Raw genomic sequence first — 18,041 nt, 5'->3', positions numbered from 1 at the left:
CAACTCCGCACTTACTGTAGTTAGTTTGTTGTCCCTCTCAACATCGTCTCAGGAACATCAGGACTCTCGGGAAAACAAAACTATTTCCCTCAGGCTCATGCATTAAGTGTATAATGTCACTAGCTATAGAGCTGCAAAGTTTTTCTCAACATAGGAAACCATCCACAGTATTTCCCTTAATCCAGTAGTGTAGCAGCTCTTGTAACCTGGCATTATTTGATATTAAAGTACATTTTATCATATGTATGTTATCACTCTTTGTTTCAATTGCTTAGGCATTACTTGTCAGATGATGACCAATCACATCAACTGCCAATCACATCATACCTTGGAAGAGTTGCTACATTATTAAACAGCATCAATTCAAGGTAATAATAATTATTGTACTAAGTAATTTGCATCATCTTATAGCGGATTTGGACAGCGGTAATCATGGAGTGTGGACGTGACATGGCTAGCTCCACAGGCATTTACCAAATATTGTAGTTTTCTTTCGTGTAATTTGCTCTATTAGCAAGTGGATCATTCGTAAGAAGTAGCTCCTTTATTAATGAAGAAATGGGAAGAACACAAAAACATCAATCTAAGGGTGCAGCCACTCTAGATTCTGAACAGGATTCGTCGGTGTCGGATAGCGCTGAAGGAGATTACATAACTCTAGCCACCGTTCGCAAATTGTTAAAGGTGCAGGAATCCACATTTAAGTCGCTATTTGAGTCAACGATTCATTCATTGACTTTGAGGATTAACAGTGTGGTGAAGGATGTGCAGGAAATGAAAACTAGCTTGCAGTTCACTCAAAAAGATGTCGAAGATTTGTGTTAAGTTGGAAGGTATCAACAAAGAAGTTGATAAAATTAGCAGGGACCTTGCATCTCATTCCCACAAGATGGAGTATCTCGAAAATCAAAGTAGGAGAAATAATATCCGTGTGAATGGAATCCCAGAATCTGACAATGAAACTTGGGAAGACGCAGAAGTTAAGGTTAAACGAACGATCAAGGACAACCTGGGCATTAAAGTTGACATCGAAAGGGCTCACCGGGTGGAAAGGCAGAAAGCCAAGTCGGGACAAGCCAACGGGACAAGCCAACCTTCATCGTTCGTCCACATACCAATTCTTTTCAAAACCATAAAGTATAATGGCCGCAGGCTGCATTGTTCAAGGCTTGTAAGGCCTGATCATTGCCCCACACAGGGGACTATTGTTCCAACTATGCATGCAATCCCGGTGCCCGGTAGGTGGTGAGGGATAGGCTGTAACTCTCCAAGACTTCACACACCCCGTCTTCTTGCCAGAGTCCTAACTAATGTTGACCCAGTTTGCCTTGTGGATCCGTATTGATAATGCACGCCCATCAGGTCGTACACATGGGACGGGACGCCAACCTTTCGGAAGGATGCACGCAAAGAAACACACATTTCAGGATAGGATCCTCCAAACCCAAATGTCAGAGGGCCACGTCACTCCAAGGCACAAATTCCATTTTTGTCCTTTTCTTCAACAACGCATGCTACCCTTATCCTTCATCTGGAACACGTTCTCAATTTCTCCTCACACCAGCATGGTGATATTTTTGTCTGGAGCTGTAGTAAAATCGATTTCCAAGTCTAGATTGCTGGCTTGTCTAGAATTTCGATGAAATGTTGTGTCCGCATCTCCGTTGGGTACATTGTTAAATGCAAATAAGGTGTAAAACCCTAACGCCCCACAACGGTCGCCTTCTGTGGCTATCATCAAGATCCTCTACACCATCATTGTCCCAAAGTGGAGTGTTATCATTTTGTACAATGGATGCATAGTCAGAGGGGATTGGATCGTGATACCTACAGTACAGCCCAAAAATAATGCACGCGCAAGAACGTATTTTTGCATCCGCAAGCCAGCAACTTCTTGCGGCTACTTGCGCCACAATCCTACCAGCCACAAGAACTTCTTTGCGGTTAGAAGTTGACACGGCAAGAAATTCTTTCTGTTAAAAAATCCTGACCACAAGAACTTCTTTGCGGCAACATCTCAGAAAGAAGGTGATATACAAAACTCGCAAAAAGACGAAATTTTTCAGGGCAATGCACGGTCGAATCTCAGGAGTTATACGTATCATATGTAAACAAACGTCACAATGATGTTGATTTTTTACTATGTTTGCATGAAGACTAGTCGCATGATAGCAATCAGAATAAATACCAGACAAAACCCTTTTGCTACCCAAAAATCCCAGTCAAAGAAATGTTTAACAAGGTACACTGTAGTGATGAGAATAGCTTTTTCCACGCAAACCGTTTGTAGGAATGTTGCCACGAATGTAGAGGAATTCCTTGTTGTGAAATTCAGATAAATGTGAAGCTAGAACTGATTCCTGTCGAAATCTTTGAAATTTCCTCTCCATTCCTGTTTAAATATCTCAAGGAAAATGCTGTGTAAGCAGACTCACAAGACTGAATTTTTCAAGCTCGCCATTTTCGTTTGTTGTCTGCTCCCAAGCACGTGGCTTTATTTCACGATCGTCACCTAAAGCCAGAAATGCGATTGTTGCTAGTTCACTTTTTTTTTACATTTTTTTACCCTGTTAGGACCGTGGTGTCTCCCAGATTTTACACTAATCATTTCTAATGTAACCATGGTTGTGTAAAGACAAGTTAAAAGGGAAAACAACTCACTTCCGGTTATTGTCCGTGTCTCAAAAATGCGCGTGCTTAAGTTCCCTAATTGTCGATAAGTCGCGCGAGACACTCAAAAATCAGCTGCCTTTATGTATATTTTCCAATCAGCTGGATATGATCTCGCTGGATAAAATTTTTTCCGGGTGAGAAATACCCTCATGTGACTAATCCGCTTAAATTAAGGTTGGTTCTGAATTCTACTCAGTTGGCGTTCACTGAGAAAAATAAAGTAAGCATGAATCAAGTTTGATGTGCCCTGGAGTCCCACAGAGGCAGATTCTCTAGGGCAATTTGATGGGGAACTTGTTTTGTTTTGACCTCTTCTGTATTCATTCTGTCTTAACAAAGCCAAAAGAAAGGAAAAATAAATACAAGTACGCCACGGCGAATTACGTGACAAAAGCGTGATCAACTTGTTTTCAGCGTAACGGTTGTTATGCAAATTGCAGGAACACAATTATTGTTATTGTTCGTCTTCTCCTGGTGATGTGCATTCTCTTTGAAAAATAATGATATCAAACAGGAATGAAACAAACAAATTTCAAAGCGGCCTTATTGAATCTTTGCATTTATGTGCATTTCACATTTTGAAACATTTGCTCTCGTCACTTTCGATCTCGCAGGTGACATTCTACGATGAAGTTCTCTTGTTAAGTGTTTCTGAAAGGAGTTATAAATGCAGAAGCTTTTGTTTGTTATTTATTATTAGCATTGTTATGATACCACGAGTTTTCTGTTGCCGATGAAGATATCACACGACATTTGCTTACACATAACACTGTCTCCTTCCAGGCATAATATGCAAATGGCTACGCGTTCGATCTAAAACATTCAAATGTTCATTCTTTAGACATGGTTTGTTATGCTTGCGAGCCTGCTTCTTGGTAGTTAATGGCGCGATCGAAGGTTTTTTCTTTTTCTGGAAGTGCAGAAATTAGTTACTGCTTTGAAACATTCACGTTCACCGGTCTTTCTTTTATGAGAGTGCGTTAAATACTGCCTGCAATAAATTGGGATGACCAAACATTGAGTTCTGATCTCATGCCCATCGCATGTTTCCCAACAGGAAACATACCATTATATCCCTTCCTTTTGAAAGCGATTTACGTTTTGGAAAACATAATCCGTAATCACCTCAGACAAGCAACACCGACTACTCTTGCGGTTGAACCCGCTAACTTCTTGCACTTTTTGTGTCTTGCGGTTAAAGTCGTAACTTCTTGCGGCTTATTGCAACAAGCTTTCTATCTTCTTGTGCTTGAATGTTCTTGCGGATAAACTTCAATTTAAGTACTTTTGACTGCTTCCGTGTTCTTGTGCCACTTCTTGCGCGTGCATTATTTTTGGGCTGTACTGTACGTCATCAATCACAAAAGTACCCAACGCTTCCTAAAGGATGCGAGAGCCTCCCCTTTACAGTGCATGACTATGGACAATCTCAGTCACCTTAGGGAATGGGACAAACCTTAGATTGTAACACACAAGACTGTTTTTCTCAATAAAAACATTCTATTCTTTGACATGTCTTGTTCTGTATCCACGATTAATGGAAACGTATATATTCCAATGTGTTAAGTCCTGAAAGTCATCAAAAATTGACACTCATCATCATCAAAATCGTCGCCAGAATTGTAGTTACACTGGTCCGGCATGGTATTTAAGTTCCAAATGTCAAAGGGTCACTCCTGCTTCCACGGGATAATCTTGGTCCCTGCCTTCCGAGTGTATTGTTCTACAGTGGGGACAGGTCCACTTGTCCCTGAGCACCCACCAGGAAAAGAGGCAGCCCACATGAACAGATTGATGACAACACCCATATTCCAGCAAGAGCTTGGGCCACAACTTACACTCCAGGACACTTTTGGCCACCCCTTAACAAGTAGCAGCCTGGCCTCTTGTTATTCGGTACTGTCCCCACTCAACCACTCCTCTTCCTGGCAGATGACACAGGAAACTCTGTCAAGTCATCTGCACCCATAAATTGACCAACAGGACTGCTCATTTTGACCCAGCACACTCATGCTACACGAGATCTACATATCAAACTGTCCATGGTCAATGTGACTCTTTGAATTTGATTATACTCATGAAAACATGAATTATACAATCTTGGACAAAACTCTTGGGAAAAATTCTAGCTTAAGCATATTTGGCACGCACTCACAAAATATGTTGGTCCTTCCCCCCTTCCCCCCATACCAATGTTGATAATGTGATTCAAAATACTGTGCAAGCCTTTGGTCGCTTTTTAAAACAACATTGGACTGGGGGGAGGGGGGAAAGTAGGAAGAATTTACTCTTTATCACACAGACAAATTAGAGCGTCACATTTTCCCAACGAGTTTTGTCCAAGATTGCTGGACTCTTGTTGTTTGGTACTGTCCCCACTCAACCACTCCTCTTCCTGGCAGATGACACAGGGAAACTCTGTCAAGTCATCTGTGCCCATAAATTGACCCACAGGACTGCTCATTTTGACCCAGCACACTCATGCTACCACTTCCAGATCTTCGTGATCAGACTGCGGTGCTGGTGGTTCCATGGACTGCTCACGCTCTGACCAGGTCTTCTCAGTTCCCTGTTGGACAAAAGGGTAGCCAGACTTCCAACAAACGCATACACAGCCGGCATATCACGCACTGCTGAATTGTCCACAGGATCACAAGGTTACCATTAACAGACACATTGGACTTTGGCGTACCATATAAATGGATGCTTGTATTCAGTCATGTTTAGTCAAGACGCCAGTTGTCACACGTTCCACAGCCCATTATGTGACACATGTCTGGGAGAGACTGCGAAAAAATGTTCATCCAGCCGAGGCTGTCCAACGAAAAGAAGCCCGCAAGCGACTGGTGTGGGCAGGCATGATGGAGACGAAGCAGGAAGAGCTCTGCTAGAAGATCTGGGAGCAACGGACCTGCATCATGTGCTTGGAGTAACACATTACAGAGCGAAGCAGCCTGAAACAAGCAGCTCTCCTCACCATCTTCCGGAGTATAGTCGAAACCCGCCATGGGAAGACACCCACCAACCATCCCAAAAGAATTTTCTGTTGTTGGCAGTGGGTCCATGACCGCTGCCTGTATCAATTCCTCACGACCCAGTACGGTTATGCAGAGGACGATTACCGTCAGCAGTGGAAGTATCCACCACAGTCGCCGTCAATGAACTGTATAAACCAGTTAATCCTCGTTTTTCTATTTTTGATCTGTTAATGTTATGAGGTGGAGTGACAGGTTCTGGATCCATCACCGACCTTCCTGTTTATGTTAGGGACGACGTTTGGTCCCCTCACACTTTCCCACATGTAAAGTCTTTGTTTCTTGTCATTAAACCGTTTTAAAAAATCCCATCTTGTGTTCAATGATGTTATCCTTTCTCGACAAATGCCTGTTGTTTAAAATGTTCCCAACTCTTTTCCTTGTTTTTCTTGACCGTGTGGGAACTGGGTCGGAATGATGTCATTCTATTGGAATCCAAAAATCACAAGCACTCATCTTTGGGCCGTGTGGGAACTTGGTCCGAGGGATGTCAATCGAACTCCCAATCCACCAATCAGAAGCCGATGCACCTCATTAAAAAAATTGAATCCACCAATCAGAAGCTTTCCAACAGCCAAAAGACAACCAAATGTGATTCTACAACTACTATCGTGGTCTCAAATTTAGAGCTCTTTGAGGTCAGCTGTTTTGTTTTTAAGTTCACCGCTGACAAGGTAATGGTTTTTGATTGTATCGCAGGCTCAAGCCAGGTTAACTTCTTGTAATCAGGACACCTAAACATAAATGAGGCTTATTTTTTCCTGTACTTTCTGTGGCTCAACGTTGCTATATGGGCATACTACGTCAACTAAATCTCTTAACAGTCAACGGTTTTTCTGTTCAGGTGGAAAACGGTTTGGGAAATATTTTTTCCTGCATTTTTCACTAGCTTCAATCCAGGTTAGACATACATAGGTGTGGTCAGGACCACACTGGTGGCTACGCAGTTATTCAAGTCAAGCATTGAAGGGATATAAACTTAAAGCTGAGTGTTTATTTCTAATTTGTTTAGAGCTGCTTTTTGATCGGTATTGCAATTTTTGGCACATCTTACGATTCTTAATTTTGAATCTGAAAAGGTTGCATGATGCCTGGAGGACCTATGACAGAAGAGCAGAGATGAAAGAACTCGTTTTCGATTTTTTTTGTTTGAAATTCTTTATTTGATTGCTTTTTGTCAACGCTTTTTGTCCTGTAGATTTTTTGCTTAAGAAAGGCCAGTAAGAATTAACAACCCAGGAGCTCTGCTTTTAGGCCTGACTTTTCGTGCAACTTGTTGCACAACAATGTTGCGTTGCAAGGTGAGATGGTTTGTTGCACATATTACCACCTTCTTGCACAACAAATTTTTATGTTGCAAAAGGTAGACGTCACTTTTACTTTTTGCAACATGAACATTTGTTGTGCAAGAAGGTGGTAATACGCCCAACAAACCATTTCAACTTGCAACGCAACAATGTTGCACACCAAGTTGCATGAAAAATGTTGCCCATATTACTGGCCCTTAAATCTATATATTAAAGCAGAATTCCTCTCAACCTTGCCCTTACCATTTGGGCGTGGTGGGAATCATTGATATTAAGTTAGAATGATCCCCTCGGTTAATGAAGCAACTTAGGCAGTTGCAAAATAGGCTGAAAAAGAATCCAGGATTCTTTGCAACCTCTCAAGTTGCTTTCTTAGCTGCAATGATCATTGAATTTATTGTTGTGTCCACTTTATTATACAAACCTTTCTGCAAGGCTGTCCCTGTGGGTTATTCCGTATGCAGTCTCCTCTTGTGCCATGATCACAGAACTCATGAACAAATGCTCCTCCCTGAGATTTAAACTTTTCTACGGTTGATTGCTCCTAAAAATTTAAACATCCAATTTAAACATTCAATGTTCATCATCAGCATAAGAAGAAAATCAATATTATCTCCAAGAGTAGTTACGCACTTAGAGTAAATATCTACTGATATTCAGCGCAGAATGCATCATACAACAACTTTTATTAATTTTTAATATTAAGAGTAGACTGTGCTCAAATTTGCTTTTGTTTTTCAATGAATTTCCAATCATCACATTCACTTGGTTTCCCAGAGTCACATTTCACTTGAGGTCTTTCTACAGCTGTCAACTAGCTACATAACTGCTCTTATGAATTGAGTCTTTCTTTGTAAAAACAGCACCTACCATCTAAGATTAACCTTACCTTGTGCGAAGGGACATTGAGGAGATCCAGAATTTCCTCTCCAACTTTTTTATTCTAGGTAATTGTGATTTAGTTAAGTTAGTACAAAGAAATGTGTAGAGTTGTCCCCCAGATTTTTATCTGGGGAATTTTATGATTTATTGAAGAAAACCTATTCATTCTTGCACACACCCAAAAGTTTTGCAAATGATATTCCAAAGGTTAATGAAGACATTTCTGAGATTTCTGAAACGTAATCAGGCAGACACATCTCCAATGCTCTCTCTTTTAAGACCTGAGATCTTGGAAATATCACTGTTACACCAAATCACATTATTACTACATAATAGCCTTATTTTTAGCACAGATTGTCATCATTCCTCCTAGGCCCTTTAAATTGTTCTGTCATGCTAAATGCCTTTCATTCCCTTGCAAAATAACTCAGGGAATTCCCCAAAAACTGGGAAACCATTTCAATAGGGTTCTATTCTCTCTGCATGAAATTATCCTTTGTATGGTATTTAAAAACTATTTTCAATTAGTTTGCTGAATGTTGTAATGTTTTAAAAGGTACATTTCCATTATAAATTACCATAATTATTATTAAATGCTCATCTCATGTATCAGTAATAGTGCTGTTATTTAAATGTTTAACTAAATTTTCCTTTAAGAGCTTTTTTGGCCCCCACTGGAATGAGTCCTTCAAGTAGCTAAATGTTATTTTCTCAAACATTGTTCAGATTTACTAAACTCTTTAAAAATGTGTCACTTACAGCTGTAGCATTTCGATTTTTATCTCCAAGAATAACATGTTAGTACAAAAGCAAGAAGAACAGCACAAGATTAAAGTTATGCTTACAGACATGAGACTAATGTGCAAGAGTTTGCATCTATCTTGTTATGGCTAAAATCAATTACTGATTTCTTTCATAAAAAAAACACCACTTATCCATGTCATAATGTACGATTAAGGATGCCTTATCAAGAGGTAATACTATGCTTACTCACTTCCATCTCCTTCATTGTTGGCATTGACAAAAGACTCTGTGGAAGAATAACAGCAAACACTGATGGAACACATTGTAAAGTTGACTATTATCAACTAGTGGTAATCTTGGATTATTGAAGACAGACGCTTTGGAAGCAAAGGAGAAGCGTAGGGAAAGAAACAATGTTATAGGAACTTTCAATCAGGTGCGCAATGGTCACTTATACATATGTGAACCTATTTGGGAAAAGAGGGGTTGAAACACGCGGAAACGCAAACAGATTGTTAACGCGTTTAAACAAATGGCTCTGTTGCACTTCAATAATTGCTTTATTTCGTATGCTGAAAAGTAAGCTAATTTAGTTGTATTTGAATGACTAAATTACCTGTTCTATTGTATGAAATGTGAAGATTAGAGTGCATGTCTTCCAACCCACTGTGTCAAAATGATCAATTCACCAGCAAACTTGCCTTTTGCCTTTCTTTGTACATAGCAGGTGGGCAAAAAAATTGCCTTGCAGTAAGAATCACATTCCGTCTATGATAATAATTTACTATCCTATTTTCTGTGAGCGCCTCTTGCACCCTGACTTTAGCCCACTTGCAGTGCATGAATGTTGTGCTATCAACAACGGCAACCATACAATTAGCACACGCAGGAAAGAAGATGCGGTTTTTGAGTCTTCCTAAGAATGGAGCAAGCAGTCGCATTTGAGCCTACGGATTCTGCAGTTTTCATGTTGAATACAAGAGCCAACAATATTGCTCAAAGAATGCGAACCACTTCAAAATGTTTCTATTAGCCCATCAGGTTTCACCAAGAGGCTGGTCAATCATTTTTCTCAAGCTTGTTTTAATATTTTTAAACTCTTAAAAAACCTTCGCATTCGCCTCCTTCGTGTTTCCTCTTCCGAAGTTTAGGTGAAGCAGAATCGAAGTAATGATGGGGCTAGCCTTTGGCCTGTGTCATGTTATCACTAGAGTAGACTGGTCACGATGTCGTGGCGCCCGCCCCGCAACAACAGAAAAATAAGGTTTCGCCCCATAGCGACAAAAAAATTGGATTGTTTGTATCATAATGCCTCGAGAAAATAGAACATTACAGAAAACAGGCAGTCAACATTTAACCACCTTCAGAAGGACGTAATTCAGAGAATGAGCGGATCACATAAACATTTCATTGAAATGTGACAAAGTAAACATCGCATTGACTTGACCAAATACTTCTGGGTTGTATAATTCTCCATATTGTTATCCTGGGGAAACAGAAACTTAAATGTCCAGTTGCGAAAGAAGTAGGGAGCGATTCACTGAAAGTGGGAATGTTTTTAGATTCGCCAACATTTGGTAGTATCACAAGTATTTACCGGTTTGACAGCTCAAGGTTTTCTGATCAGTGAATTGACTTTTTCGGAACTTCCTTGGTGTTCATGAACAGGCTTTCCATCGGATAGTCTTCAATTTATATTTTACGGATTCTTTCAGTTGTCACTATAATAATATAATTATTGTTGCAAGAGAAGTAGCGAACGATTTAACGAAAGCAAGAGCCGTTTTTTGCTATCTTTGTCACCGCAGGTACCTTCCGGTGTGATTAATGGCTTGAAGTTGAAGCTTTGGCTGAGATGCTTTTTTGTGCGTTAAAACATTGTTTAAATGCGTTTAAATGCTGTTTTAACACGTTTGCATTTAACACGATAGAAAACACGTTTTTTTGTTATTCACCTTAATCCCCCTTTTCCTAAATAAGGTCACATATGACGTATCAATGCGCGCATGACACAATTCAAGATGGCGCTAAAAGGCAGACTCAGGATACCCAAGATTAGAAACTGCATTCTCTTAATGTTAAATGCAATTAATGACAGACATTCCTACCTCTAGACCCCAAAACCGGTACAAATTCCTGGATGTGAATTATACAAATCCCGCGAATTTCGCATTAAAGAGTCCCCAACTATTGTGTCTGCTTTTGTCATGCTGCTCTACTTTATGTAGCCCTTGCAAAACATGTATAAATTGTGAGGGAATGGAAAATTACCAAAAAATATCTACATGCCACGAAAACTAAATTGGTCGAAGATGATTAATATTTACTGAAGCAAACGAAATTCATTCATTAATATACACATATTTATCATGTTAGCCATATTTTAAAATAGCAACTATCAAAACATTATGGAAAATGGGACAATTAGAATAAAAATGAACCAGTGGAACAAAATAGTCTAGACCGGCGGGACTTATGTCTTCAATGTACGAAATAATTATTGCACAGCAAGCAGCCAGAAGGGATAATATTGAAAGTAGTTCTTAACTTTGTGAGTGTCACTATAGGTAAATCCTTCTGTATCCTTACTTATTTGTGTGTGGTTTCACAGGAATCAATACATTCATTGTATATACTTGAGAGAAATGGAGCAGTGGCTATTGCAGGATCTTCATCAGCTAGTATGAAATATTTGGTTCCAGCCACAAAAATATCATTTTCCTTCAATTAACTCCTCACTTCTCTTACTTCAATGTGATGATCATTTTAATTTTTGGTATCCAGTTCATATGCAAGGAATTCCTATTGATTACTACAAAGAGCTTATGACAACAGTACAAACAATTCAATAAGATTGGAGATCCTTGCCTTGCCATTTTTTAATGTGAAAAAAAGGTATAAAATAGAATTTCTGTCCCAATAAAGTTACCCTGCTAAGTACACAAAACAAAGAGTCTTCCTTTTGCACTGCAGACACCATTCTATTGTCAACGGCAGAGACTTCCTTTATCAAACTTCTAGTGGACACTAGAATGATTGTCTTTGTGTTATCAATGGCTTATAGACCTACAATTTAAGAGGGCGTTCCCTTCCACTTAATATTTGATTTTCACCTTTGCACATAATTATACTTTAGTCTAGTCACTGCAACTAATTTCAGTTGTCATGTCATTGGAAAGTCAAGTTGACTATGTAACTGTCCACAGAAAAAAACAATTGTCACACTGCTATTTTTTGTATAGGGTCAAACTATATATCATATTAAAACTAACACATTGAATTATTTGAATAAAGTTTTAGTTTTTTGGTATTTAATATTGCCTTTTAGTTTTGAGGCTTCTGCTGCAGAAGCTCCTGCCCCTTCACTTTGTGAAAACAACCACACTTTGTTGCATCTTAGTTACAAATGATTGCACTCCAATAGCATGTGAGGAATTTTTTTATATGTTACAAATCAAAGGAAATATCATGCACTGAAGTTGAAATTCTCGTCTCATACAGTGTACTTAACTAATTTTAGCGTCCTAATAAAGCCCTAGAAAATAGAGCTTGAAGATTTCATGTTCAGTTCACGGCCTGCTGAATAACTCCAGCCATATAATAATAATAATATATAGATTTAGCCAAGCCTAAAAGCGGAGCTCCCTGGTTATTTATTCTCACTGCTTGTACGGTTTGTGAAAATAAAAGGTTTCGAATTGTCCACGTTTTGATGTTTCCGGTTGCTGCTTTAATAATTAAATCATTTTCTTTGCTTTCTTCTATGGAAAAATTCATTGCCTAACTAATGACTTCCATGGTAAATTTTACGGTAAAAACTGATATCGCATGAATCAGGAAGCAATGAGTGCGACATCGGTTTTTCCAGTGAAATTTACTCTGCAATTCACCAGTTTGGCAATAATTTTTTCTTGAACCCATTGAGTGTTAAAAGAAAACAAGCATTAAGCACAACCTCAGCGAGCGAATTGAAAAGGAAAAAAAGCCATTTTAGAGTCAACTGTCAATAGCCAGAGAATAGGAATCATGCTAAAATAAGAAGCCATAAAAACAACTTTGTCAGTTCAAGGTCAAAGAAGAGTTTTACTGATGTACTTAATTCCACTTTCTCTCTGAAAACAAGATCATTCACATTTTGACGTCTTTCATTGAAACATGCCAGGTTGGTTTGGCACAAGAATCGGCAACTACAGCAATGCAACCAAGAAAGGACGGACTTCAAACACGATCTGCTCCAACACTTAAATAACATTTGGGTGCCTTAAACAAACTTCCGAAAACACAAGATACTGGAGATTCCCCCATAATTTTATGAGAACTCATTGCGAATACGTGTTTATAACATAAGGGCAACATTTTCTTGTCACTGTCGGGCAAACGGATTAAAAAAGCACTTCTTCCCTCGCATTTTAGAGCAAAACAAACAAACAAATCAACTTTTTCTTTATGTCCAAAAGAGTACAGATAATTGTTATTTAATTCCAGTTGACAATAAAAATTAAATACCAGTAACGCATCCGTAAAAATAACAAACGGTTTAGTGCCCAAGGAAAGAATTTGTGTGCTAAGTATGAGCTATTACCGGTATTTTGTTTCCTCATTGTCGTTCTCTTTCGCTCAGTCCTTTCCTTTCTGTTCTAGACATATGTCCTCCAGGCATCATGTAACCTAATCAGAGCTTCTATAGATATGCCAAAAATTGCAATACAGAGAAAAAAGTGGCTCTAAGCAAATTAAAAATAGACACAGCTTTAAGTTTACATCCCGCTGATGCTGGACTTGAATAACAGCGTAGCCACCATTGTGGACCACAGATATCATGATATGTCGAACTGGATTGAAACCAGAGAGAAATGCAGAAAGAAAACATCTTCCAAACTGTTTTCCAACTGAAGACGAAAAGCATTGACTGTGTAAGAACTTTCGTTGATATATAGTATGGCCGTGTAGCCGCGTTGAGCCACAGAAAGCGAGCGAAAAATGAAGCCTCGCGTAGTAAATAGATTTTGCATCTCTTATCATATCATTGACTATACCACACTGAGTGATATACAGCTGTCTGTCAGTGCTAAGGTTCGACTTGCGCCATCGTCGCTCTAGCTTCCGGCGTTTTCTCTTCTTGACATCAATAGAGTCATTATAACAGGGACCATAACGTCTAAAAGTCGTTGTACGCTTCTTAATCGGTGCATGCGTATCAAGGACATTCGTGAGCGTGATCTCAAAATTCTCTACAAGAGGCGTAAGATCCATATCAGAATAATCTGAAAGGAGAGTTGACGACTTGATATCGGTCTGCAGGGCCTCGATGTCCACTGCCCTAACTTTCCTGTAGGTAATCTCCTTCTGTTCAAAAGATGGCTTTTTTAGCTTCACTTGTGAGCGAATAGCATAATGATCGAATAGTTTAGGGTTAATTAAACCAGGCATAATGCGGACATCAGATATAAAGTTATCACCTGAGCGAGTAATAAGTAAGTCTAGGGTGTTACCGTTCTTGTGGGTAGCTTCACTGACATGTTGTTCAAGATTAAACCCATTTAACATGCTTCTTTGCATAAGTTTCTGATGGCTTGTTCACATTGTTCCTGAAAAGCCCCATTGGTGAGGTAGCAATAAAGTATGTATGTATGTATGTATGTATGTATGTATGTATGTATGAAAATTAAAGTCACCAGTTATCAGAAGCTTGGAAGAAGTAATTGCCAGGCACTCCAGCGGAGAATTAAATTCACCAAAGAAATCATTTTCTTTTAAACTATTCTGTTTAGATGGTGGAGGCCTGTAAACAATAACAAGTCTAATACATGCATTTAGACTTGACTTTGGTCTGATTCTGTTTCCTAATTTGCAGAGATTTTTTAAGTAGCAGTGCCACACCTCCACCGTTTGAATCAGCTCTTGGAATATGATGGAAGCCATAGCCTGTCGGACAAATTTCTCTCACATAATATATATCTTTGTCGTCTGGATCAAGTCAGATTTCGTTGATTGCAAGCAGATCGAGATTATGTTCAACAACATAGTCCTTTATCAAAAGAGCTTTTTTCCTGATAGAACTAGCATTTAACAGACAAAAATCAAGGAAACTCTGTGGCTTACTTGACTCTGCTGTTGTTGTTTGTATCCGAATAAGGTTAGGCCTGTCGCCGCTTGGTCTTGAATAATTAACTTGAGTTGGCGAAACAGAGCCAAGTGAATAATAATGAAAATTACATAGTGTCGGTATTCTGTACTTTTTCGCTCTAACACGCTTTCCAGCTCTGGTACGATGGGTCTTGAGAATTCCATAATCCTTAAGAGTAAGGAAAACGTAGTGGGAAACAGAACGAAGAGCACGAAGTTCACTGCTAGAGTATGTCATCATTCCATAGCTGTTCATGGCGAGTAATTTAATTCCTGTAACTTGATTTTGAGCAGAACAGGAAACTATTTCGTTTAATAGTTGGTCAGGTCCTGGATTTGCTTCCACGTCCATACATATCGTTAGATCTTGAACGAATAATTTTCGTTGCAACGTCAGAGTTGTTTCGCCGTGTTTTCCAGTCCTTCGAACAGGATGGTTGACATCATAATTTTGCGATAGATCTGCATGTGCGAAGTTTAGTCGAAGGAAGACACAGTATTGCTCATTTTTAGCAGCGTCGATATTGCAGCTCGGAGGAGAGCACTCAGAATGGTCAATAACTATTTTAACATGCTGATATGAGACATTATAAGCCAATTGTACCTGGTAGATAACTAAAAATGTAATAAAATGGTAGAGCAATCGTTGAGTACAGGCAGCCTTGACGGCGCATTGAGTCTTGGAGGGGTGGACGTACGGATGTACGTACGTATGTACAGATGGTTGATGTTGTCATGGTTATAAATGCGAGGGAACAAGTGCTTTTTTAATCCGTTTGCCCAACTGGTTTTCGTTGTGCCTCGACAGTGACAAGAAAATATCGCCCTTATGTTATAAGGAGAGAATCAAGTTAAGATGCTGATCATTGCAGTTATTAACATTACTTCAGCAGTAACGAGAGGAAAGCCTGAAAAATTCAGGCTTGAACAGGATTCAAATTCTGGTCTCTGCGATACTGGTCCAGTTGAGCTTGATATACACTGTATAGCTTTCATATACTAACTTTTGACGTATCTGTATCCTCTCCAGGCTCAACTAAAACTCACATAATGACCAGCTCCCAGATGGCTTGATAGCTCAACTGGTAGAGCACTGCACCAGTATTGCAGCAGTCAGGGTTTGAATCCTGTTCAAGCCTGAATTTTTCAGGCTTTCCTTTCGGTACTGCTCACAAGTACAATAACTGCAATGATCAGCATCTTAACTTAATAATAACATTAGCACTTATAACAACCATATGCAGAGATTTGCATACTTGTATGCCAGCTTGCAAACAGGCATGAGCTTGTGTCTTTGCACAAAGAATCCTTACAAATGTATATGGTAGAGTTCATATTGTGGTCTCAAACTTAAGATGTTTTTTTTTTTGTTTTTGCTCCATGAGTACAAGGCCCCGAATTTAAAAAAGGCTATAAAACTGTGTGAATGTGCCGTTTTAAAGGGGCTAGGTCACACAATTTTAGGCAATTTCAGCACTGATCAAATGGTCATAGAATTAACTAAAATATTAAAATAACTGTTCAAAACTATTGAAGGATTCTAACAAAACACAGGGAAGCCAAGAAGGAACATGGATGGACAAGACTGGAGAGGATTGAAATGGATTGAATTTGGGTAAATTTGAAAAACGTCGGCCCACCTTTTTTCAAATTTATATCCCTCTATATCAAAATGTCATTTACAAAGCTGGAAAATGATTCTCAGTTGTTATGTGGCCGTGATTTTGCAAATGAACGACTCTTGCTTTGCCAATTTGACGTTTAGAGCTCATAATTAACAAAATTAAACAAAATTACCTAAAATAGCGTGACCTAGCCCCTTTAAGCTTTCCTTGCCAGCAGTTGTCTCTTTTCTTTGCATTCACTGGGATGACGAGTTGAAACTCACTGTGTTGAGTATGCGCAGCAGTTACCTATCGACCAAATCCTCACATGATACTTCATGTGTTGTATGGACTTACTTAGCAACAGCTGAATTACTGTAAAAGAATTATGTGCATGTGCTTTGGGCAGTCCCATCGAAGGTCATGGACGTCGGTTATATCAAAGTGATTTTCGATCCATGGCAGAGGTCTCTTTTCCTGTACTCATCAACCCAGTGAACACAAAAAGAAAAGAGACCTCTGCTATCAGGGAATTTTAAGCTAAAAACATACCTCAATATCATCAACTGACTCAAGTTTTGGTTTTGTTATTTCTGGAGTTGGTGATGAGGCCAAGTCATTTGAATTACTAGAACAAACAATACAAAGAAGGTTTAGCATGACAAGACTGATCCTAAAGGCACATTGGCTCAAAAGAATCACCATAATGCCATTCACTAGTGCATTCAGAAAATAAATTTCTCCATTATCTATTGCTGGCTTACGGCACATTTAAAATTAACCTTTGAGAAAATGGATATCAATTTGCATCTCCAATCCACACTTATGTCCAGAAATGCACACGATGACAAAAATGGCAGATTTGGCGAAAGAGCTGCACGATTGACAATCTTGGCAAAATTAGCGATTTTGGCGATATTTTGCCAATTTCGTCAAATTAGTTCATCCATTGGTATTGACACCACGCGGGTGAACATTGGCGATTTTGGCGATTTTGACAAATTCGGCAATTTTGGCAATGTTTTGCCAATTTCGTCAAATTAGTTCATCCATTGGTATGAACATTGGCGATTTTGGCGGTTTTGCCAAATTCGGCAATTTTGGCGATGTTTTGCCAATTTCGTCAAATTAGTTCATCCATTGGTATTCACACCACACGGGTGAACATTGGCGATTTTGGCGATTTTGACAAATTCGGCAATTTTGGCGATGCTTGGCCAATTTCGTCAAATTAGTTCACCCATTGGTATTTATACCTCTTGGGTGAACATTGGCGTTTGGACAAAATCGGCAATTTTGGCGATGTTTTACTAATTTCGCCACATTACTTGATCCTTTGGTATTGATACCACGCAGGTGAACATTAGCGATTTCGACAAATTCGGCAATTACAGCTGTCATTTTACGGTTCCGTTAACTACACTTTTCACGAAAGCCCTTAAACCATTTTCATTCATCAGCGTCACAAATTCTTGCTGATTTTGGGGCTCATTAGTCGCAATTCAAGCACGCTTCCAACAGACTTGTTTATTTTCGTCTTTCACCCACTTATTTTCCAGTGCGCATGTGAAATGACATGACAATTTGAAAAGGCTTTTCAGCTTTGCTTTCCCTCTCATCTAACACACTCGCGGCTTCCGCTTCTCCACTTTTCATACAGACATAATTTC

General features: G+C 39.2%; 1 protein-coding gene across 2 annotated transcripts in view; it reads right to left on the bottom strand.

Annotated features, from left to right (window-relative positions):
• Window positions 1–18,041, bottom strand: part of LOC137999489 (N6-adenosine-methyltransferase subunit METTL3-like) — a 146,895-nt gene that overhangs the window by 62,005 nt on the left and 66,849 nt on the right. For both annotated transcript variants that reach the window (XM_068845269.1, XM_068845261.1), the window contains exons 7-10: window positions 16,924–16,999; window positions 8,892–8,927; window positions 7,905–7,958; window positions 7,440–7,559 (exon numbers count right to left, since the gene is read on the bottom strand). In XM_068845269.1, the coding sequence (XP_068701370.1) occupies window positions 7,440–7,559; window positions 7,905–7,958; window positions 8,892–8,927; window positions 16,924–16,999 (286 nt within the window). The remainder of the gene's footprint in view (window positions 1–7,439; window positions 7,560–7,904; window positions 7,959–8,891; window positions 8,928–16,923; window positions 17,000–18,041) is intronic.

This window comes from Montipora foliosa, chromosome 1, assembly GCF_036669935.1.
Source record: "Montipora foliosa isolate CH-2021 chromosome 1, ASM3666993v2, whole genome shotgun sequence".
NCBI lineage: Eukaryota > Metazoa > Cnidaria > Anthozoa > Scleractinia > Acroporidae > Montipora > Montipora foliosa.
This window is presented reverse-complemented; position numbering and strand designations above follow the sequence as displayed.